This window comes from Phalacrocorax carbo, chromosome 14 (assembly GCF_963921805.1).
Source record: "Phalacrocorax carbo chromosome 14, bPhaCar2.1, whole genome shotgun sequence".
Taxonomy (NCBI): Eukaryota; Metazoa; Chordata; class Aves; order Suliformes; family Phalacrocoracidae; genus Phalacrocorax; species Phalacrocorax carbo.
Window position 1 is genome coordinate 15,359,970 of NC_087526.1, and position 24,682 is coordinate 15,384,651.

Sequence of the window (24,682 nt, forward strand, 5' to 3'; positions counted from 1 at the left end):
TAGACAGAAAAGAGCATCTAATTCCCAGCCTCGAGGCAGTTTTCTCTTTCCTCTCTTCTTTTCTAAATAACTAATGAAGTGGAGCAGCTCAGATAAAGCCATTTCTCTCGGCTGTAAACCAGACTACAGAGAAATCACTAAACTTCTCATTTACCTGTCAGAGTCAAACAAAAAGCTGAGTGTGATGCTAACCGCTCTTGGTACACCAGTTAAGATAGTGCCTTTCCTGGCACAGGTGCTTCTGAACAACTCACCAAATCCAGGGACTTCTTGGAGGGGCATCAGACCTGAAAGGGCCAATTGGCTTGTTTTGTGTGGTGGGGGGATGCAGCCGCCTGCTGCTTAATGGTGTCTTACGGGCGTGCAAGCAGACACGTGCTGTTCAGGGTTGGTAAGAGCTAAGTGGACATTTAGCTTTGAGGAGATGGATGGGGGAATAAGCCAAATGACTCCTGAGGGGGAAGGAGGCTGGAGAGAGGGGAAAGATTTCTGCAGCATTGAAAGACTGCATGTGCCTGTAGGGGTCTGTCAGCATGTGTGTGTGTGGGGTGTTGTCAGAGTCCATACGAGTTCTCCAAGTTCCAGCAAGCCCCTGGCAATCCAGGTTTTGGGGACCTGTGTGGTCATTTCTGCAGAAGCAGGGACCCTTGCCTCCACCCTGCCCTCCTGCCCGCTGTCCTGCTGACTTACACCAGCCGCAGATCAGCTTGCCCAGGCCATGTTGTGCATCACCAATACTTTGCAAAGCTTTGTCTGAAACAGCCTGGAATTTTCTTCCTTTTACGAGTGAAGACAAAGCTGAGGACAGAGCACAGGACTCCCAAGTCAGCATCAATGAGTTAAGGGTACAATGTCATGCATTTGGGTTTCCTCCCTATTTACAAAGAGCCTAACAAACCAAGAACCTTATGAACCTGGTAGCTATAACCAGCCTGTAGCTGGGCCCCAAGAGATGTGTTGGCTGTAGGAGTCTTCTGTTTGGTGGTGATGGAGTGGGGCTGCGAATGTGTGGTCCCCAATAGCACAGCCTGCGCTCTCCAATCTGCAGTGAGATGCAGCCTGAAGCGTAACTCAGCTTTCCTGCAATGCACCATCATTTCTGGAGGCTGTTGCCACAGCAGCCACGTATGCAGGGAGCCATGGAGATCTTTACAGGTGGGAGATGTGCTCCTGCTCACTGCGCTGGTGGTAGGTTAGGAGTATTCCCATGGGATTAGCTGCACGTCAGGAGGTTGGACTCGGAAGTAGTAAACAGGTCTTCAAAGGTGTTTAAGCACAGGGGTGCCAGGAAGCTGAGGGGTTCCGCAGGTTGTCCACGGGTCTCCGAGCTTCTCATAGCTTGTGTTGTCCCACCTGAAATACAGGGAGAGGAGCAACTGGCAGCCACAGCACTTGTTTGGTTTTATTAGTTGGCTTGTTTTTCTGTCTGCAAAGTGGTTTTAGATTAATGAAGTTTTCTGTAAAAAATTTACAGTTTTCCACCCATTTTCAAGCTGCTTCTTGCCAGGAGAGTTCTCATGTGAATGAAGAGATGCACATCCACGTGTGGTCTGCCGAGTGGCTGTGCTAGCTCACAACCAATACACAGCATTGTTACTATTATTATTTTAATAACACAGCTCAGACAACCCGTTGCTGTGCAGGAAATGCCAAAATTTGCCATACAGACACCTCTTCCCGCCATGCTTCCTCTCATGGGAGGTGGACAGCGGACATGGGCAGAGCGTCCAGCTCTGCAGGTGGCTACAAGCACTTGAACCTTGCTGCAAACTATTGTACCAACGCAGGGGCTTTGCAAGCATATACTATGCAGTGGAGAGTTTGTAGAAAAAAAATCCCAAATAAACAACTCCCCTGCCAAAACCTCTCCGAACAACTGCAGTCCCTTCTGCGATATTTTCCCCAAGCCAAATATGTCCATGGCTCCAGCCTTGCAGAGCAGTTCCTGGCTTTGAAACTTATAGGCCAGCTTCTTTCTTCTCCAGGAAATATATTTTCTGCCAGTATTTGTTTTTCTGGGCACTGCCGAAGCTCAGAGCATGGTTAGGGCCTCATGCCAGCTGTGCTTCAGTAAATCATTACTCTGAGCAGAATGCGGCAAAGAGTTAGGACAAGGAGGCTATGGACAATTTTGGCTTTGGGCTGTTGATCTCAGAAGCCTCTCAGCTGAATCCAAACCGTTAAAATCAGTTCAACTGAAATATTGGACTCCTGGCAGATGAAGAGGCTCACCTGAGGGTGAGCGCTTAGCAGGACTTAGGGTGCGTTTTACTGCCCATTTGTTTGGGCACTGGAACATCTGGTAAAAAATAAATCGCAGGGATGTTTGGCATGGCTGGGGCATGTGCCACACTAAAAGGCTTCTTTAAAAAACCCTTATGTTTTGTGACTTATAATTAATGAGATGAAGCAGCAGGTGTGAAAAAGAAGAACCCAAATCTAAAGTTCTCTAAGCAAACAAGTTACATCGTCTTAACTTTATAGAATCCACCCCCCCTCTCTTTTTTTCCCTCACCAGAATCCCCTCTGGCTAGTTACCTATTCATCTCCCTCCCTCTGTCCCACTCGGGCTCTTCATCGCACAGCCAGAGGCTGAACTTGGCCTTCTGCAAACCAGGAGACTGCATCTTCTCCTTCCTTAACTTTTAAACAAGGTCTCTCTCTATGTGCAGTAACAGGATGGGCATTGCAGGCATTTTTTTCTTGCAGTTTGGGATGCTGGTTTGCAGAATGAGCTGAGGGCAAGTTTGCTTTTCTGTGGTGTGTTCTGCAGTGCCCTGCATGGCATTTTGCTCATTGAGGCTGATGGTAAAATTTCTCTCTATTTTGGGGCAATGTTGAGAATGAAGCTGGAAGGTGTCCAGCCCCCTGCTCTGAACCAGCATCGTCTGTACTATGTATCTGACAGATAATTTCTATCGTGTGCTTCAGGGTCTCACAGGTAAAGACTACACTTTCCTCCATGCTTCACTCTCCCACTGTCAGTGATTTCTTCTACCACCAGCCTTGTTCCTCTCCAGTCTCAAGCTGAGCCCATTGGCTTTTGTTCTAGCCACTGCACAGGATTTTGTTATTCATTTGAAATCTGTAGCCAAGTCTGTTGATGATCTTCTCTCCTCTAAACTAAGCAATCTTCAAAGCTCCCCTTGTAGGTCATGCTCCTGAGGACTCCTGCTGCTGCATGTTGGGTTTTTACACAGCTGGTAACTTGAGCAGGTTTTATGGTTTGTTTTCAGAAGACACCCCACTTCTGCCTGTCTGTTAACCCAGAAGAGCTAGAGCCTGTCCATCCTCCGGGGTGCTCACAGGTGGCCTGGGAAGAGGAGAGATGCTCCCAGCACTGCCAGCACGTGACTGCACGTGACAGAGCAGCCCCGAGCGGGATGCCCTGGCCTGGGACATCAGGCAGGGCAGGCAGACATGTGCACTGGGGTGGGTTGAACACTTTAGGGAGGATCAGGGAGATGGTGCTTGCAGGGGGCCAGCCAGGAGCTAAAGGGCAGCCGGGATTTGATTTCCAACAAGTTTAGGTGGGTAGAGCCAGCAAACCTTAATGATACACATAAAGCTTAAATATGGCATGTTTAGGAACATGCTGGTAGAAATGCTTGTGCCAATATAATCACTTCTGTGCTAATTTAGGTCTATAGAGGAGGGAGAATAAACTATGTGTGGCTTCATGCGTGTTAAGAGCTGTGTGGCTCTAGCAGCTGTTTCAGCACATCCAGTCAGATGGCCCTTGCTGTCCCTGGCCCATCTTAAGAGAAGGAGAAGGTGGCAGGAGGACGTGGTGGCAGCATGTACTCCCTTGGACTTGCTGAGTGCCACATTTATTCTTGCTTTTAGATATGACCTCAGGGAGGGCCAGGCCAGGCTCATCGAGGTACCTGGTCTGAGAGAGGAAGAGACCATTTGCAAGTGGCACATTTCAGCAGAATTTACAAGTGTTACAGGTTCCCTTCATTTCCTCCTTTGTTCCGTTACCAATGGCTGAGTTATAGGGTTCTTAAAACAGGCTCATAAATGAGAAAGTAAGGAACGGCTCTAGGCTGTGCCTGATCAATAGCAAGCATTTCCTGGTGGCGGTGATTCTTGGAAATTTGGAGGAAAGGCCTCATGATGTTCCTGCTCTTTGGGGAACAATTTCTCCGTTTTCTTACACAGAAAACATATTCTTTTTAAAAGGTTGTATTGCTGCTCAGTTTTTCCTGTTGGGCCCATGGGCTTTCCCCTTACTACAGAATCATTTAAATGAGCAGCTCTCAAGCCAGGGGGCCTCTGGAGAGGTGGTGGTGAGGGATGGCTTTGTGAATACCTTCGGAGGGAAAGGTCAGTATTTTGGACAAAAAGGAAGGAGTTGCATGCTTTTCCTGGTTGTAATTTCTCTAAGGAGGGCAGATATTTTTTTGCTTTGCTACTCTAGAGTCAGCATATGCAAACCATCCTGAATTCGTGTCCTTCCAGGGCATTTCCCAGGCTGTCACGTTCACTGTCAGCTCACCCTGCACCTCTTGCAGCTCACTGATGAGAAGTGATACCATCCCCAGCTTGACACCTCAGCTGGGCTGGGATGCTGCGAAGCCCCATGCCATGCAGTGGCAACTCTAACTAGTTTTATCAGCAGTATGTCATGGTTTTCTGCCATTCCCCTGTTTGCTGGCCCCCCTGCCCTGGCTGGAAGGTTGTTGTAGCAGTCTCACTTCTCGCTTTGGATTGTGCGTGAGCACTGTGCACCATGGCCCTGACTCGCAGTTAGATTTCAACACCATAAATACAGATTCCGTTAATTAAATAGTATAACAGAAATGGCTTAAGACTGCCCCTCCATGAATCCTCAGCTGCTCTCTCCAGCACCAGCACAGCTGAAACCCAGCTGGGCCATGCAGTGGCATCAAGAAAAGATACAGCCGAAACAAGGAGGGTTGTAAGAAATTGAAGGAACAAACAGACCGTGAGAAACGTAAACAGCAGCAGCTGCACACAATTCATTCCAGCATTCCTCAGTAGCTGGATAAGTTTTTCTAAACTGCTAGTTAATTTTTCACACCACTCTTCAGTGACTCTATTACTGTACTTGGATTTTCACCCTGGGGAATGTCAAGACCCTCTTTCTGAATTCTTGTGGAAATACAGTGAAGAGATCCAGCTCTACCCAGACCTCACTACACCATTTATCACCTTCCACCAACATCCAGAATCTAGTGGAAGTCACTCCATTTCTTCTCCTGAAGGAGATCCTCTTTATGAAGCAACTAATTTATGTTCCCCTGCTGGCTTGGCTGGACCCACAGCTTGGTGTTGTTCTCCTTTGTAAGAATATTTGTCAGATATGTTATTTTTCCATTACAAGAACCCTATAGATTTATAAGGAGCTGCTTTCCCCCTTTCAGTGCGTACTGTTTGCTTCTATCTCTTATTAGACTGTCAAACAAGTATAAAGTCTATAATGTTTCTTCTCCTTTTCTTCCATGTCAACAGTAAGAAAAAGCACATCAATTGGAAATTAAAGACATTTACTTGAAAACTTGTAGGAAAGCACCAACAGGAGTGATCGCATAAAGCAGAGAACAAAGACGCCAGAAATTAAATTGGCTGACAATCATTAGAGTCAATACTGAAAGGGGAGAAAATAAGTACAAAAGCCTCAAAAAAACCCCCAGAATCTGTGTAAAAAGCAATGCCTGACTTCAGAAATTAAAAATGCAAGGAACATAACAAATTATTTCAGATCTGATCCTACCAGAAAGAAATCTGATTTAAAAAAAGAAAAAGAAACAGCTAAGGAGACACTTTTATAAAAGGTTGTACAATAAAAGATTTGAAAGTTGTTTCCTCCAAACTACTTTAAAGAATGGCAAAAGAAAATGGATACATATTAAAATACACTAACGTTGCAACATCTAATACAAAACGTTCTGTCAGGGGGAAAAAAAGTATTTTGACAGGTGTATCAAGATTTACCACCAATCTTGGTGACCCCATAAAAAAATAAAGCTCTGAAAGAATAAGTTTAAAATAGCTATAACAACTGCCTGGGAAGATCATGGAAGCAAAGAGCTCACAATTATCTCTGTGGTTGGAAAGAGATCAAACCTTATTTCTGTGCTATTTTTACACAAGGCAAAGTAGGACAGTCATATCACGCTGCTCCACATAATAATGCAAACAAAGGCTACTTGACAGCACACGGTTGAATAAAATACCAGCAAGTCAGGAGTTATGAACTGAGCCGCAGCGTGTCTCCCTGAAATTTAAAGATTTCTGGAAGAGCCTGCCGCAAGAACCAGCAAGCCCATGGAGGCAGGGAGAGGAGCTCCTGGCCATGGCTCACCATAACCATCACTGGAGGTATAAGCTTCCACAGATAGCTCAGAAAGAGGATTTACAGCAGGAGGAGGAAAATGCACCTTCTCCTCCCAGAGGCAGAGCTGAGCCAGATGTCTCCAAGGTCACTGGTGCAGGGGTAGCCACGAAGCCGTGGCAGCACAGACGCTGGCTCTGAAATGGGGCTGCAGGGAAATGCACTGTTGTTAATAGCTGAGGGCGTGAGCTTAAAGGTAGACAACACCATGGTGTAGACACACACATTTCTCTTGTAACATCTTTAAAATTAACTTCCCTGATTAAAAAAAAAAAAAAAAGGTCATTAAAGAGAGCTCTGCTGGCAAATGGGGAAAACGATATGTGAATGTTACATTCAAGTTACCTGAGATCATGTTACCTGAGATTGCATTAGTGTTATCCCATAACATTTTTACACTTGTGAGTGATCTTTATTGCCTGGCATCATATAACCACATAAGATTGGATGTTTATTTGCAAAACCAAGAATTTAAACTATTTTGCCCCCCAGGCCACCAGTTCTGAAATTAAAATGGAAAATAATTGGGACAGTCCATAAGCTGCTGTTTGCATACCAGTGATATTCCTGAAATGTTTGTGAAATCCAGTGAAAAACACCCTGCGCTGTAGTTGAAGCTGGAGGCCAGATGAAATGGCTGTAATCCGTTCTAGCCTTGATGCCGTTAAACTCCAAATTGAACCACAGTGAAATTAATCTACCAACTGCACTTAAAAGGTGGCAACACTTTGCAAATACACTCCTAAAATCTAAAGCCTTAACGTTAGTGTTTGGTGGCTAGAATTCAACTGACCATGGACAACCTTCATTAAGACCCAACTACACACTTAATAACACCCGCCTTGCGGTCTCCCTGCCAAGAAATATGACACAGCTTCTCCTCTACCAAATGAAGTTTCCAGACCTCGAGGACTGGATATTGCATCATTAGTCTCCCATGAAAGCCTGAAGCCATGCTATGTGGAAGATAGACATCCATTTGGGATCAGTCAATGGTACAGTAGGAAGACAATTTGAAGAAGGACACTAAAGGTCAGGTGCTTTCCAAAAAGGACAATATACGGGAGGATTCAAAACACCAAATTGCCCCAGCCAGTCATTCTGATCAATCTCAGCCTGTGCTTACTGTGAGTCTTTCCTACCAGAAAGGAAAAGCTCACACTTTCCACGGCCTATGACGGATCAATGTGAGGGACGAGCTGCTCCCCACCATCCCCTGAGATGGTGGCCATGGGTGAAGGGAACAAGAACCGTATGGGTGTTTATCACAACTTGTGCCAGGAGAATAAGCAAGATCAGACCCAAAGCCTAGACACAGAGAAGTGCAGTGGAGACAACACAGGTGGAAGATGAAGATGTCTTGAAGATCATTACGCTTGAGTTGCCCACTTACCTCTACAGCAAAGCCCAGGAGTTCAGGTACAACTTTAACAATTACGAGATTAAATACACACACACAAATATTTAAATTTAGTTAATTGCATGCTTTCTGGTTTGTCACCTTTTGTTTCGCATTTGAATTGCATTTTTTAAACTGTAGACACACCAAAAATGTTGTGAGCTGAGGCTGTCACTCTGCCTGGGGCGGGGTCCCTAGCAGGTCTTGAGAGGGAACATCTACCAGGCGGTGCCAGGTACTTCAGGCAGTTCAAAGAAAAAAGAGGGACATACAAGATTGAAATTAATTTCTGAAAATTACATCACTTAACATACTGGAAAAAATTGTAAGTGCTGTGGATAAATTAAACTCAAATGGATTATATATTATTTCACATTGCAGTGTAACTATCTCCTCTGGGCTTTTAAATTGTCCCTACACTGTAGTTTCGGAATCCATTGGCTAAATTTCAATTTGATCTTACAGAGCAGGAAAGAGGTTTCAAAGGTAATTAAATTCCTACAAAACGTGGAAAAAACAGGCAACTGAATAAGAAAAATGTAGTGTAAGTACCCTAACGGAAGGAAAGATCATCGTGTGAGCTCAGAGTCTAACAGGCACCAGAGAATCAGGTGGGGAGCGTGCAAATTCCAGATAAAGCTCAGCCAGGACCTGCGATTAATCACGAGGCAGAAACCTGCTTCATCAGCCCCGCTGCCTGGGGACTGTGTGTGCTCAAGGGACACACATGCTCATGTTTCTCCTTATGCAGGCTTGGGTGAGTCCTCTCTCATCCACCAACATAGATGAAGCAGCTTTAACTCCCCCAGCCCGAAACAGCATACGCAATGAACTGGACTGAACGGGATGGAGCACCTGTAAGGGGGGAGGAGCAGAAGAGGGGACCATCACCCCACTCAAGTGCTTTACAGACCAATGGAGGCCCCAGCCTTGGTGCCGGAGAGCTGTTGGCCTCAGCCTACTTTCTGCAAGAGTCTGGTGTCATATTTACTATTATTCAGAACAAAAAGAGTGGAAAATGGGAAGATTGACCTAGCAGTGCAAGTTATTTTTTGTGGTCTGTAACTGCATTGAACACTGAAGATTCATTAGCCTCTGGTCTTTTCAGTGCATTTCTGGGACCTTTCCCCCAGTCTTTACTCTCCGTTTCTGGGTGTTTCAAATTACTCTAGCCTGGGTTGCTTATTTTTTAAGAAATAAACCAGCCATTTCAAGGGAGAAGTGTAAAAAGTGTTTGCCACTTCCCCTATACAATATTCCATCTTTAAAATCAAAGTAATAACCCTCTCACAGGTGTGTTGCTGGGTAGAAGACAAAGGCAGTTGTGTCCTTTCTGCCCTGCTTCATCTCTGCCATCTCCAAGGATGTCGCTACAGGAAAGCTTTCCCTGGTGGATTGAAGCAATCATTCAGGTGTGGTTATGTCCACAAAGACAATCGTCCTGAGCATAGGAGTATTTGCAGGGAGCTTACTAGTTCCCACAGTTCACTGGTTATAACACTCCCCCAATACATCAGACGTGCAAATCTCTTCTCTGCTTGCAGGCGTATCTTGCCGTTCCATGGCTTCCACTGCCAGGGTGACTATCTCACCACCCCAGGCCCAGGGGACCTTGGATGTTCACTGGCTCTCTTGGGGACACCAGTCCACTTTGCAGACCAATGAAATACACAGGTATGTGCTGATTGCCGTATTATGCTTCTCCATGCTTAACACTAACACCTCCTCCTGGGATCCCAGAGAGTGCTCAGCCGTGCTACTGAGAAGGCATCACAGCTCAGCAAGTGCCTGACTTGCTAAGGCAAACGAAGTATTGGCTGGAACTAATGCAGAGAAAGATGGCCCCGGTGTCCTTTCTGTTTTTCTTCTATTTTACCAGCCAAGCTGTCTGAACTGTACGTTTTGGATTCCTTCAGCTGCATAGAAGGGCACGTGATTTATTGAAATTGGAAAGCTTGCAGACAAAAAGGGCTGTGAAATTATTTTGTATCTGACACGATCATTAGTAGTATTATTTCTTCTGGAGCTGGGAAGGACACTTATAAAACATCTAACAAGCTGTTAAGGAGATTGCCTAAAGCACTGATTTTTAAAATGTGCTGCTAGAGCCTATTCTTCTGTGCCCTGTATATATTTCAAGCTCCAGTTTCTTTTTATGGCAGGGACTTCAAATGATATTTCTAAAGGGTGTTTCTGACAGTTTAGTGGGCACCCTCTTCAAATATTGGGCCTAGGTTACCTGCTGATCGCATGATATAGAGATGATTGAAAGAGGCCAGTATAAGCCAAGCACGTGTGCTGTAGAGCATAGGGGCATCCAGGCCTCCTATTTCACTTTGTTGAAAAGCAATAACCCCCTCTGTGCACATGCATCGTGCCAGCCCTCCAGATCCATTTGCCACACTGAAACTGAGCACAGCTAGCCAGGCATTAGTCTCCAAGCTAAGGGTGCTGTTGGAGGGGTTTGGATGGTCTCCTCCGGGTAACCTGTTATTGCCTGCTTCAGCTAGGAGTTGCCCTGTGGTCCAGCCTGCCTGGAAGTCCTGGTCCAGCTAAAACAGGTGATGGTGGGAGGCAGCTGGTGCCACTTTCTCAGGGGACAGGCATCTATTTCATAGTCACTGTCTCAGTTCACCCAGGTCTCAGGAGAAGGAGCAAGGTTTGGTGGGCAGTGGAGCCCAGCTTGTCCTCCTGACAGCTCTGCTTACATGTTTGAGTCGAGCTCCTGCATAAGAACATCCCCACATCAGAGTCTGAACGCATGTCCTCCTCCTGGAGGGAAGCAAATCCAGGGACTTGGAAACCGATGCTGGCCAGATTTGCACAGAGAAACTCTATTTCTCTGGTTAAGGGGACTGTGGCTTAATTTGAGCAGAAACTGCCTTTCTAATGGTGAGTGTGGAGTTTATAATCAGTAATCCCTAGCTCTCCTCTGGCACTTTTGATCAGCAGATCACAAAACATTTTGTGGAAAATGGTCAAAATCACGATCACTATTTTAAAGGTGGAGAAGCTGAGACACAGAGCCCACCAGCCTCAGAGAAAGTCACCCCGCAGGCAGCTGGCAGAACTGAGGACAGAGTCCCACGGTCCCCAAGCCCAGCCCAATGCTCTGGCCTCCCTATTCCCATCATTAGTACTGGGAAGGCTACCTGTAATTGGTGTCAAATGTTTGAAAGTGAAAGGAGTTGTCGTCATAGATACAGCATCTGCAGGCTTTCCTCTGCCTTGGTTGGAGCCCTTCTCTTCCACAATAGCTCTGTGGTCTTCAAACATCAGTGCAATAATGAGCACAGAAACAGCAATTCATCTGCAACCAGTGCAAATACTTGCCATGTAACACAAAGACACAAAAAACTGTTAGCTGTGACCCTCTTAAATTAACTGAGCTGGTTGATTCACTGGTTTCTCTAGCACCAACTGGAGTAGGCTGTCAGGACCTGTTGGATCCATTACCTCCCGTAACTTCTCTACAGGATTTACACTCAACCTGTGCCCTTCACAGCACAGCAACACCTGTATTCTCCCTGTCCCCACCTTGGGTAGTGTATTTCCTTTGCAATAGGTCGTCTCAGCAGTGAATAGGAAGAAAGAGCCTCATCCAGCCACACACAAACATGCATCCCCAAGAAGGTTTTAGCTGCAGAGGCACAGATGAGCACCCACCTGCAGTGCTGAGAACTTGGCTGCCAACCCACAGGCAAGCCTGACCTGCCATCCCTGCCCGTGCAGGGACACTCAGCTCACCAGAGCACCACACCATCTCCTTCTCAGAGGTGCTGGCTTTCCCAGATGAGCTCAGGACATCTCTTAGGTCCTCTCAACCCACTTCTCTTCCCAACAAGAGGCTCTGCCACCCTTTCAGAGCCAACAGCCAGAAAAAACCTGATGGCACACCTGGGGACAGGCATAATTTTCTTACTTTGTGCAGGAAGGGACTCTTACGTTGTGCTTCATAGAGGCCTCCTTATCCACTGTCTCCTCTAATCCATGAGCAGAACCATTACCAGGAACAGGCCCACCTGGTGCAGTTTGCCCAGGTGTGAAGAACAGGGCCAGACTGATCCAGCAGCATTAGAAAGATGCTCATTTCTAGCTTAGCTATTGTGATGCAGTGTATTGCTCTTCCTTGTCCAGTGTGCTTAAGATGAAGGAAGAGAAAAAAATCTCACCAACTTTCATCCCTTGGGAAAGTTAAAATGGCCACGTAGCCTGCCCAAGCAAGGCTCAGCTCTCTATTCTCCCACTGGTCTCTCTGAAATTTTAGTTACGGGGATTTACCAGCACTTGCAACACACTCTACAGGTCCAAGGTAAAACAGATGGGAAGAAGGTCTCGGGTTTTTTTGATCTTTGTTATAATAATGTGCTGTGTTGACCTGTCCTACCCCTGACTGGGACTTTTCATAGTACCTATTGATGGATGATGCCTAGTTCTGAAGACCAAATATTGCTCAACCAATTCTGCATTTGGCCAGCATCACCAATGCTTCATTAAGAAAATGCCAGTCTCCTCCTGAGAGCAGCATGCTTGGTGTTGCCCAGTCCTTCAGAGTCAGTCTACCCCCAGGGGAATCATTCTCAAGTCTGCTGACTATTTTACCAGCCTGCCACTGAGCTGGATGCAGTCTCTGTAGCACCAGCTCCAGCCAGAGGGATTGGCACGGGTTTTCCCATTGACCATCAGTGATCTGGCAGCAAAGGATTCCGTTTTTGCTTTAGTTTACCACCATCAGCTTTCCTAGTCTCTGCATTAATTGTGTTGACTATGGGCAAAGGGTGCAGGCAATGAGCATTCTGGCTACCTGTTCCCATCCCTCTTTACTTTCTCTCTCCTTCACCCCTGCTAAAAGAGGGGGGGGAAAAACGTTAACCTGTTAAACCACAATAAGTTTGGCAACGGCAATACCAGGCATCAGAAACTCCCTGCTTTGATTTTCCCAGTGTCTCCCTTTGTTTTTAACTGGCTTCATCTTCCTTACAAACAGAGCTTCGGCCAAGGCAGCCAGGGTAGTTACCACTGTAACTACCCAGCTGTTGAAACCCAGCTGTAGAGCAATTACACTAAACTCCGCAGCAGGCTGACAGCTATCACACTTATCTTCCTGAGACAGAAAGGCTCAGTCAATACTACAAAGCGTCTGAACAGCGATTTCCAGATAGAGAGCCTGTGTTCCCCCCGTGACACAAAGGACTAGGACATGCCTGTTGGTGACTAACAGCAGCAGACCCATAACATGAAATTGCTTGCTCTTTTTTACCTCTGGGCAAGCTTTTTTCTGCCAAGGGGGCTTAGTAAAACATTCTGCTTTCAGAAAAGCCGTGAAAAGCATGTGGTAAAGAGAGGGTGCAAGAGACGATAGGAGCAGTTCCTTGCAAGTCAGCATGATTTTGAAAGGTTTTCCGCCGGAGTTCAGGTGCTGTCAGGCCAATGCATCTGTCTCTTTGTAACAGGTACTTCTTTTCTCTGATGGCAGCTAAAGGGAGCTAAGAGGGAGATCTAACTACTTGACTGTCTACTGCACTTTCTGCAAGCTCAGCACAGGAACAGTAACATTAATGTCTCTTTATTTTCTGGGAAACTTGCAGGGTTTTGGGCCTGATCCTTCACTGCCTCGGTGCACCTGACGGGTATGGGACAGCAGGAGCAGCCCTCCCCCTGAGAAAGTCTGGGGTCCTCTGAAGGTTTGTGTGGTACTGATGAGCTGGATGAAGCTCATCATCCAGCAGCGGTAGCTCCCATTTCTACAGGTTCAAAATTCAGTTTCTCATGTAAACATCCTCAGGAGACCCACTTCAGGCAGAGAAGACTGCATGAACAGTTCAAGACACCGAGGGCCTGTCTGTCTTCATACAAGGTGACAAACCATAATGAGTCTAATCACCCAAAGCCTTACCAAGAGCTCTGTCACGTGGAGGCCCTACTCACCCTAACTCCTCTACTCAACACTATAAGACCCAGCGTGGGCTCTACCCCTCATATAATGCCCCCGCTGCACATGTGGCATTCATAGCAGGGGATGTGAAGAGCAATGAGAGATGAGCAGTGGAAGCCACTGCCTGGCTTCTTGTGTGGGAGGGTGCCATATTTCAGGGATGCTGCTGTCACAGTCCAAAACAGAAGGTGAAAGACAGACCTCAGGGCAAATGGCACAAACACTGCTCCGTCCTCAAGGTCTTCTGGGACGATGGATCCTCTGATGTGACATTTACCACTGCTTCAGGGCTTGTCTGGAAGACAGTTTGTACTTGCAGGAGTTTTTTTCCTCTTTTGCAGAAAAGACACAAGGGAGCATACAGAGGGATTTAGACTCTGATTGCTCTCGTGTTCTCTGTTATGGTGATAACGAGCTCTGAGGAGAGACGATATGTCAGAACCTCCCGATTTACTGCATTAGCCTCCAGCATCACGCTTGCCAGCAGTTTCATGGCCATTACAACAGGCTTATTTAGCATCCTCAGAAACACCCAAGCTCATAATCCAGAAAACTGCATGACACTGTGATCTTTGTGCAGCCAGGGCCATTCAAAAGTGATTTTTTTCCTTTTTCTAACACTGAGTTTACCATTAAATGTGCCTGAGAGACCACAGCTAGTGCCTTATATTTAATGTAAAAATTAGTATCTTTGGTATTAGTGTCCATCATCAGAGGAACTGAATTACTTGTAATGTTCAAAATCCAGGGACATAAGGAGACCTGTAGATAACTGGTACAGAGACACATGGAACCTGGTCTGCAAAGGACTGTGGCACCTCAGACAAACTTAGAAATGAAGCGCCCCTTAAATAACCCAAAATCTTATTGCTCATCAAAAATGTCATCTAGGAACATGAAACTGCTTTTACATATGCCCATAGATATTTTTGACAGAACAGAAACAACACAATCAGTGTTCGTCTGGGATCATCCAGTCAAGCATTTTTTCCTACATAACTTGAAGGTTTTCTTCGGCAGATATTCAGCACATATTTATTCCTCTCAAAACCCAGTAGCCATGCTACTGTCATGAAAAAATACAAGTGGTGATACTCTATATATGCTGATGCTAAAGAATTTATCCAGGTTATAGGAGAGCTGAATTCAATGCCTTCCGCAGGCCAAGGGGTCTTCACCTGCCAGGCAAACAGCGAGGTGGAGGCCATCACTCGTCCCTGCTCGGCCTGGAGCTGCCCCCTGTGCCCCTATGGTTAAGGCATCCTGCACCCAAATACAAGCCCAGCACCCCCTGCCCCCTCTCTGCCACTGCGCTGTGCGTTAGGAGCGCGAGTGACCTCAGGGCAAGCTAAAGACTGCCTGGGTTCCCTTTCAGGCTTTATAGCCAAAGGAGAAAAGATACAGAAATTTCCATTTTATTTTCAGTCTTCTCATTAGGAAGGACTTGCTTTTATCTTTGTTCCATTCAAGATGTTTGGATTTAGCAGGGTAGCTGTTTTGTGTTTAGAAAGGACTAGCTAAAGTCTGTTTTCTTACCTGATTTAGCTTTTCCTGCTCCCCACCGTTCTGCCACACAAAGATCTGCCATCGTCTTTACCTGGCTCCAGCAGCAGGAGTCCTGCTGAAAGGAACTGTGTTTTGTAACCATCTGTGCGAGCATCGTTTCCAGCAAGCTTGCTGTTCCACACCACATTAGTCTGGTTTCCATCAACTTGATGTGCGATGGCAGACAGTGCCCCCACCGCGGGCGAACATGGCTGCTGCAACCTTTCCCACAGCAGTCAGATGGTTGAAATCGGCTCCAAGTGCCAGGACTAGCTCTAGGAGGGACCTAACACAAATGTTAGATGCTGGTTGAAGCCTGTGAAGCCCTGGCTGAGATCTGAGGCTCTTCTTGGTGTGCCACACTCATCATGGGGCCCCTGCAACACCCGTGGCAGGTGGTTGTGCTCCATGCAGGGAGCTGCAGCCCTGGCATCCACTGCCATGTGCGCCCAGCACGGCTGTTCATATGGCTGGAGACACCAGCATTCCCTTCAGATGGCAATTTTAGGCATTCCCAAATGTGTGGTTTGACTCCGATGGCAGCTATGTCACATACTCGGTCCCACCTGTACTGTCAGGTGCAAAGATGAAGGTGGTGTGTGCTCCTCAGGGCTGTCAGGGCTTTGGCTGAGTTGGTCCCTTCTCTAGACACGATAAGGGAGCAGAAGCCCAAGTCTGCAGCTACCTGAGAGCGGGGATAAGATGCGAGCCAGGGGCACACAGGACCCTCAAACATACAGATGTGTCCAGAGCCTGGTAAACGCTGCCTTCCCAGAGATCAAACATTGTGCAGGACAAGCACAGTTTAGCCTGTCTATTTGCATTTCCATAAGTACAAAGACACTCAGGCTCTGTAGCAAATGACAGTGCCTTGCTTAGTAAATAGCTAAAGCAACCACAGTCATAAGGGACTTCCAGACTCTTGTGATTTACCTTTTCTGGCCTCACTCCTGGTGGACTTCCCTTCTACGGCTCTGGGGGGGGTGAAGGCAGTTTGACACTTGTCTGTACACTGTTCCAGGGCCTTACTTGTGACACTTTTGGCTCATGCTTTGCAAAAGCGGTGAGGTGTGCAACCATCCTGCCTTTGATCACCTCTATTCCAGCAGCCACCAGCCTCCTCATCATCAAGGTAGCACAACATGGTGTGACCACCACATCTTCCATAGTAAGCTGTGCAGAGCCACTCCTGGCACATGTAGGCCTTGGAGTGACTAAGCAGGACCAAAAAATGCCTGTGGTCATGCCCAGGGAAGTTCTGGGTGAGCCAGGGGGAATCCTATGAGCAGAAATGAGACTTCTCACCTCATCAAGCGGAGGTTTCAGCAGGCCGTTCTGAGGAAGAGGATGGCTCAGAGACAGCATTACCTTGTCTTAAGCTGCTTCCACCTGAACCATCCATAAGCTTTGAACCATGTCTTCTAGAAAGTACATCTTCACTGTCAAGCCGGTCAACTCCTTGGTTTGCTCCTGCGACCCCAGCACTGACACTGAGTGCTTGTGAGGGCTTCCTCTGAGCGAAGAGCAGATTCGCTCTGGGGCAGCGCCTGGGGCTGGTTGTTGGGGCCCTTCACTCCCAGGCGTGCTCACGGGGAGTACGGAGGCAGCACATATAGCCCAGCACCCTCTGCCCAGAGCATGAGCCCAGCAAAATGGCAGCCTGTAGGTCTCTGCAGCCCAACGCCATCACACCAAGCTGTGAGGTCTGGTTGGGGGAAGCAGGACTTTTGGGGAGGTAGTGCATGGGTTATGTTTGGATGCTGCCCAGGACTAACATGTTTGCTTTGTTTTCCTTGCCAGATGCATATGAAGGAAAGACATCCAACATATTCTCTGTGGCTATTTCACAATACCTAACTTTGGTTTTGGAGGGCTGTGCTGGTTTGTTCATATGGAGGGTCTCCTGGGGCTCTGCACATTGTCCCCCACTGTGCACGTCAGGGACAGGGATGGTGTGGGACTGCTGTGGTTCAGCCCCAGTCGGCAACTAAACACCCCGCAGCCGCTCGCTCGCTGCCCCCACCCCTCTGGGACGGGGGAGAGAATCGGAAGAGCAAAAGCAAAAAAAAACTTGTGGGTTGAGATAGAACAGTTTAATAATCAAAATAAAACAATAATTATAATGATTATTAGTATAGTCATAATAATAATGATAATATAATGAAAAGGAAAAGGGAAAAAGAGAAAAAAACCCAAAACACAAACGATACAACCACTCACCACCCGCCGACCGATGCTGCCACTCCCCAAGCTGCGATTGCTGCCTCCCTCCCCCCGCCAGCCCCTCCCAGGTAACACACTGGGCATGACGTTACATGGTATGGAATATCCCTCTGGCCAGTGTGAATCCCCTCTCTCAGCTGTGCCCCCTCCCCTCCCGGCTGCTTGTGCCCCCGGCAGAGCCTGGGAAGCTGGAAAAGTCCCTGACTAGTACAAGCACTGCCCAGCAACAACCAAAACCTCTGTGCGTTATCAGCATTGTTTTCATACTAGGTCCAAGGCACAGCACCGTGCCAGCTGCAGGGAAGAAAATTAACTCTGTCCCAGCTAAGACCATGACAGGGACACAGGCTGCCTTGGGGTGTCGGCTCTGCTGCAGGAGCAGGGAACAGGCTGCTCCCTGCACGGGGAAACTGGCTGTTAAGATAAAGCTGTGTGGCTGCCCTGGTATCCTGATGGATGCTGGATGGGGCTAAGCTCATGGACGCTGGAAGGGGAGGAAGGCAATTTAGTTCACACCATGTGCGGGCGGGTGCCAGTCCTGCCTGCTCTGCTGCCAGGATCCAGGTTCCTCTGGCAGGTAACAGCAGAGCAGATCCAAGCTGATGTTACACTGGTGCCACCTACTCATAGTTTTTTCTTCTGATTTTCTTTTTAAATTAAGGCAATGACAGACATTCTATTTGAGGAGCTGAGGTTTTGGATGGAGGCTATAACATATACACTTTATGTGTTGTTCTGCAAGCAAAACAAAATCACATCAACCCTGATCCTGCAAAGCTTCAGTGTTGAACTCCCATTCAGCCAGAGGCTTGCTGAAATGTTGGACAATATAAGTAAAGCAGTGACCCTTAGTGGGCTGAGAGAAGTAAAAGGCTACCTGAAAGATCCCAGTCCTGCTCAGAGCTTTCCGATGGGACTGCATGCAGCTTCCCGAATCAGCCACTGTACAGACAGCGCTGTTTTCCCAGGCTCTCTGCTCTGGGAGTGTGTAGAGTATTTAACTTTTTCTTTTTTTGCAAGGTCTCACCAAACCATGACGACATGAAAACTAGGCTATGTGCGGTGTTTTGGAGAGACAGTGTTACTGTCACAGTCCTTTCCATCACTGTCAACTGAAAGCGATTTGCCCTTGATTAGTTGCTGTGTCCCCATCGTTGTGCCCTTATTTCTCTTTATCCTTTATGTGTCAAAGAGCCATATTCTGTGTGCATTTGTGTGACTATTGGTTTCCCTTCCGCCATATAATATATGAACTGCTCAGTTGATTTCAGGTTTAACAGAACATCAGGGGCCTCAAGATCCCAGTAAAATCAGGTGAAGAGATGGCCCAGGAGGCGAGGGGTCCATGGCAATGTGTCCCCCAAAGAGAAGGACACAGTGTGACTTACTCTTCATTAATCATCAAAGAAGCCAGAGGAAGCAGCCTGGAGACACAGATCTGTGGGAAAGTCCATGCTCCTGGAATGGATTGTTCAGTATAATTGTTCCTCTGTAAATTAAAAAAAGAGAAATTTCCAAGAGTTCTGTATTTTAAAGTCATGAGATTGCACACAGGGAGAGTCCTCACAGGGCGCAGACACTGCTGGCTTCCCTTTTCCCACTAATGGTGCCCACCACCATGCGGCAGGTCCCTGCAATGTCTGAGACCTGGTGAATTGGAAGGCTTTTTCTGCAGCGAGGCAAAGTTCTGCCAAGGGCAAGGACCATGGCCAGCCCTCCAGCAGGCTGCTGGGCGTCCAGATTCCACCCCCAGCACAGGGATGAATGGAAGCTGCCATTCCCAAAATGCTTGCGAACATTGGTGGGCCGTTGTGCAATTGTGTTTGAAAGAGAGTGGATTGTCTGAGGTGGATGGCATGAGTCGGATCAGCCCTGAAAGTAGACACTGAACACAAATAGAAAGGGTCTAACCTGGCTACTAATCAGTCTTATGCACAGGGTGCTCACCCTGCAGGCCTTTGGGGAAGATGTAGAGAGACTGGGCTCTCTGGGGACTTCAAGACTTGCGTTCCAGGGCTCCTATGATTAGACAGCAGCTGAGCAGCTACTTCTGTCATTAAACATTAAGCACTAGCAGGTGAAAGCAATAGGAATCCCACAGTAGGTGTGAAGTGCTTCTCTGGATTAATTTTACTATCTTTGCTTTTCTTTCCTGGTTATTTTTTTCCCATCTAAAAGAGAAACAAAACTAATTGCCATTTCCAGATGGTACGTGGTCTGAGACAAGACCACAGAGGGTGCATGGGCCGTGCCAGCAATGCCTCTCTCATTTTCAGGAGCACTGGCCTCCAAAAGGAGCTCCTCTACCCAGGGCAAGGTGTACCTGCCTGATTACAGAGTAATTAACGAGCCACAGCAGGGCCCATCCCTGCCCCGTTCCACCTCCAATTAGCCAGGACAGAGACTGGCTCCTCTCTGCTGCTTCCCAAGGCTCTCAGTCACTGAGGGTCCCTCCTTACCCCACTTTCCCAGCCAGTATAAAAAGGCAGAGCAGGGGTGAGGGAGCATGGTGTGGTGTCTGGTTCTTCTGTGCTGGTCATCTCCTCACCTCCAACAGGGCAAAAAGGTACTGTTGTCAAATTTTTGGGGGAAGATTTTAGGTGTTAAGGCTGTAATTGTTCTATGAACTCCTGGTTCATGTTTAGATTTTTTTTTACTTGCCTTAATTACAGGATGGGATTAGTCTTATTTAAAATAAGGTTGCTTGTAGCCTGCCTGAAAGGTTAGTTATAGCTTGTGCTGGTTTTGAGGGGAAAAGTTAGTTTAGGTTGGGGTGTGCTAACAGAAGCAGAGCAACTTTTTGAGCTGCTCCCTGCCTGCCCCCCCCCTCGCTATCTGCTGTTATTAACTCTTCTAATGTAAGACTGGTTCTAAACCTTGGTGGGGAGAAAGGAGGTACTAGGTACCTTTTCTAAATATATTCATAACAAACACTATGGACTCTATGACAAGAGCTTTCCTTTGTAAGGAAGAGCTTTCTCCTTATTCCTCTGATAACTACTATTTAAGTTTCACATAGTTTATGGTAGCTTTGCAAGTAGTACAGTTCCCTCCTTTCTGTCAGGGGAAGAGGCCCAGTTTTAGGACCTTGCCTTCATGGGTGCTAAAGGAACCTCTCCCTTTAATGAAGTTGGAGGGAAGGCTCACCAGCTGCTTTGTCTTTTTTTTTCCTCCCCTTCTTCCTCAACCATGGTACTACTTGCATTTCAGCTGCAATGGCCTCTGCTATGCCTGACAAGGAGGAAGCTGCCAGGGGCTCCCTGGAGATGAAGGAAGAGGAGCAGCAGGTAGGGGCTCCATGTGAGATGCAATGAGTGGCAGCTCCTGGGTGCAGGTAGGAGGAGGCAGCCCTGCTGTGGCTGGGGGTAGATAAACCTCTGTGAAGGGAGGAGTATTTCCTCAGCTCAGGCTGTGCCCTGATGCCTCTCTGGAAATGTGGGTGGCAGCACAGCCAAAGCAGTAGGCCTGATGACCCTGTAAGTAACCTCCTAGGATAAGCAAAATAACCTGGCTTTTAGCTAGAGGATGTGTTTCTCTAACTCTAAATCAAGATCCTGGCTTCCTGCAGGCAACCATTCTGTCTAAAGGCTCCCATGTTTCAGCAAGTCCTGAAACCTGCTGCTCTTGCTTTACTCCCATGACCAGCAGCATGCTTCTTGCAGGCTAGTTTCAAGTCTGTCAATGTAAAACCAACCTGATCCTGTTCTGATAAAGCTTTTCCTGGAGGATTGGCTTGTTAAACAGGTATATGAGAGGAACTGGATATGGATATGGGTCCAGAAGCATTGAGGTTGCCCTCAAATTTAGCTGTCCCTTGGGTAGCATTGCACTAGAAGAAGATCTTGCTAGAATGGACCAAGCGTAAGTGTCAACGCTCCACAGCTTGTTTCGCAAATGAATTGCAGACTTTAAAACAATTGTTCAAGAAGGGGAAGCCTTGCTTCCTCAGCTAAATTAGGTGACCTGACCAGGCAAACATAGAGGAAGTTCTGGGGTATAGGAAGTTGAGAGTCATGTTTAAGTTTCATGGCTTTTATCTTTTCTAGGATGCAGTAGAACAGGTGGCTAACCTGACCTTGGTCAGCTCTGCATGTGACACGGTTTCTACAGCTTATGCCTCCACTAAGGAGAGCCACCCCTACCTCAGATCGCTGTGTGATGCAGCAGAGAAAGGAGTGAAGAGTGTGACTGAAGCCACAGCCAGCTGTGTGCAGCCAGTTCTGATGGCACTGGAGCCTCATGGTAATTCCCTGTGGAACGGCAGGTTTGCACCTGTCTGTGAGGGACTCTCTGGCTCCTCCCAGCTCTGGAAGGAGTCCTAGGATGTGGAAATGTGCCTCTCTGTCACTGTATAAAGAGGACTACTCCTGGCTTACAAGTAAGGCTAAAAAGCAGGGTCCTAGTCCACGCAGTGTGATGGAGTATTGCTCCCTGGAGCAGCAGGACTTGACTCTGACTACCCTAAAGCTGATCTTGCAGGGTCCAAAGTATTAGGCAGCAGTTGCTTATAGTTGGATTTTTACAAGCTTGTGGTGGTGATAGAAGTCTCTGCCTGTGGAAGTTTGTTACGTCTGAAGGTCCTGTTTGCCATGGCCCTTGAAGAACATGACTATGGCTTCTGAGAAAGAGCTCTAAGCTCCTGGAGGGAGAGGGGACATTCCTAATGGCAATTGTATGACAAAATGGTCCCTGTGACAGTCCTGAGTTCACTCTAAACCCAGAGCTGGCATCCCCCTACTGTCAGGTACTATATGATCCTTGGATATGGAGGCTTGGCCAGAAATGAGTGCTCTGCATCCGCTTAGTCAAGAAGCTGCAGGAGGGGGTCCCATGTATGTAGCTATGTCCATACAAGTAAAAATTAGTTGCTGTCAAAGTAAACAGAGCTATGAGGAGACTAAGATAAACTCAGCTTACCACAACATACCTGGCCTGGTGATCTGGACAGAGACTTTCACCTAGACTCCCTTCAGAGTAACATGTGCAGGAAGGTAGGACTTGGGAGATGGAATTGCAGGAAAAACAAGTTTAGGCAATTCTTTTTTTTTCTTCCCCCAGTTGCTGCAGCAAGTGAGTACGCCTCCAAGGGTTTGGATAAGCTAGGAGAAAAGCTCCCACTCCTTCAAAAGCCAGTGGACCAGGTAAGAATAAGGGCTGTGCTGTCCCTCACTGGCAGAGGGACCTGGTCCTTGCAGGGTTTCTAACCTTGGGAGTGAAGTTTCTTCCTCATAAGAGAGCCTGCTACCACTAGGTGCATAGTGCAAGCTCCTGCAGGAGTAAATACTTAACAGACGCTGTGTTAATTGTCCTCTTGGTGCAATTCAGAATTGGAGTGTATTGCATGACCCAGTCCCTTATCTCACATATGTCTCTTCCACAGATCATCTCTGACACAAAAGAGCTGGTGTCATCTAGAGTGGCTGATGCAAAGGATGCTGTGAGCAGCAAAGTGATGGAGGTGATAGATGTAACTAAGGAGACTCTTCAGAGCAGTGTGGAGGCTGCTGGATCTGCAGTGACCAGCAGTGTGGGGGTGGCTGTGGACTCCAGAGCGGGCCAGACTGCTGTAAGAGGAGCCGAAGCTGTGCTGGGGAGAACAGAAGACAACACTCTCCCCATTGGAAATGAGGAACTAGGTTGGAAAACAGTATATGTGACTGTTTTGTAATAGGAACCATCACATTGGGGATGGTCAGCCCAATTCCTCACCCTCCTTATCTGGAATGGGGCTAATGGGAAGTGCCATGCTGGAGGCTACCTTGATCCTAGTCCAAGATATCCTGATACTTGTTTACTCTGTGTGGTAAGCATCTCTGGTCAGTCACTTCTAGACACTGTCTCTTTCCTCAGCCAAACTGGCAGCATCTGAGGCGGGTGCAGATGTAGTGTCTGTGGAGCAGCAGCAGGAGAAGAGGAGGTACTTTGTGCGGCTGGGGTCTCTCTCTGATGAACTTCGCCTGTTTGCCTACCAGCATTCAACAGACAAAATGCAGCAGGTCTGGCATGGCATGCAGGAGGCCCTTGCACAGCTTCACAGCATCATTGAACTGGTAGGTAGAGCCTGATTTCCTGGCAGGAGGGGGACCAAATTGTTGGCTTGGTCTCAACTTCATAGCTATGATAGAAAGCTGTGCTGTTCACCAGCAGAACTGTCTGTCTTGACACTCTGATCTTCTGCCACAGGTTGAAGTGTTTAAGCAAGGATTTAATCAAAAGCTTCAGGAGGGGCAGAAGAAACTACACCAGATGTGGCTGGACTGGAGTAGGAAGTCTTCCAAAGAGAGTGGAGATGAAAGCTCTGCAGAGCCAGAGGTATCTCCTGGGGAGGGAAGAAAAGGGTTCTGGGCATCCCCTTGATATTTTTTTTTTATTTAAAAAAATCTTTCAGAAGTAACTCACTCCTCTCATCTTGTCCTTCCTGCCTCTTCCCAGGAGATGGAGTCTCTGGCCCTGCTCATGGCACACAGCATCACACAGCAGCTGCAAATCTCCTGCTGTAAAATAGTGTCTGCAGTCCAAGGCCTTCCCTCAAGCCTTCAGGATAAGGTGAAACAATCTCTTAGTACCATGGAGGAGCTTCATGCTTCTTTCTCAGCAGCAAACTCCTTCCAGGACTTGCCCAGCAGTGTCTTGACCCAGAGCCAGAGGAAGCTGGTTGTGATCCAGGAGTACATGGAGGAGCTGCTGGACTACCTGAAGAACAACATACCTCTGTCCTGGCTGGTGGGACCCTTCTTTCCCAGCGAGGAGGAGGTGGAAACCTCACAGGAGGAGGAACCCTTGCAGAAGAAGGAAGCAGAGACAGTAGGGGATTGTGAAGCTTCCACCAGCCTTGTGTAAAGGATAAGATTATGAGCACAGGCCTGCCTGGTATGATTCTGAGGGCTTGGTCTTAGCTCTGTGTAACTCCACTCTGAGCTGTCACATCTTGAATGATTTATTGGGTACTGGATAATAAATCCTTAGGAGCTTCTAAGGAAGGTGGTGGAAGTGGCAGGGCCACACTTAAATGCTTGTAGCTCTGTTCAGGAATGGTGGCTGAGCTCTGGGCCACAAGGAGGAGAGCATTACAAATCTTCAGCTCTGATCTCCCTAGCAAGCTGTCTGTGGTATGTCCTTCATGAACGTATCCAGGCACTGCTAATAATATGTACAATGATTTGTGTTGGTCTTAAACACTCAGCTAGTATACAATGTAAAGAATTCTTTTCCTAGAAGC

At 47.4% G+C, this 24,682-nt stretch overlaps 1 protein-coding gene across 1 annotated transcript; it reads left to right on the top strand.

Moving 5' to 3' along the window:
* The first annotated feature begins 16,654 nt into the window (after positions 1-16,654).
* LOC104040834 (perilipin-3) lies at positions 16,655-24,410 on the top strand. The gene is made up of 8 exons (XM_064465337.1): positions 16,655-16,740; positions 20,594-20,750; positions 21,510-21,705; positions 22,522-22,604; positions 22,844-23,099; positions 23,314-23,513; positions 23,647-23,775; positions 23,896-24,410. Exons 1-8 carry the CDS (start codon positions 16,655-16,657, stop codon positions 24,301-24,303), a joined length of 1,515 nt encoding a protein of 504 aa, XP_064321407.1. The 3' UTR covers positions 24,304-24,410.
* Positions 24,411-24,682: the final 272 nt, after the last annotated feature.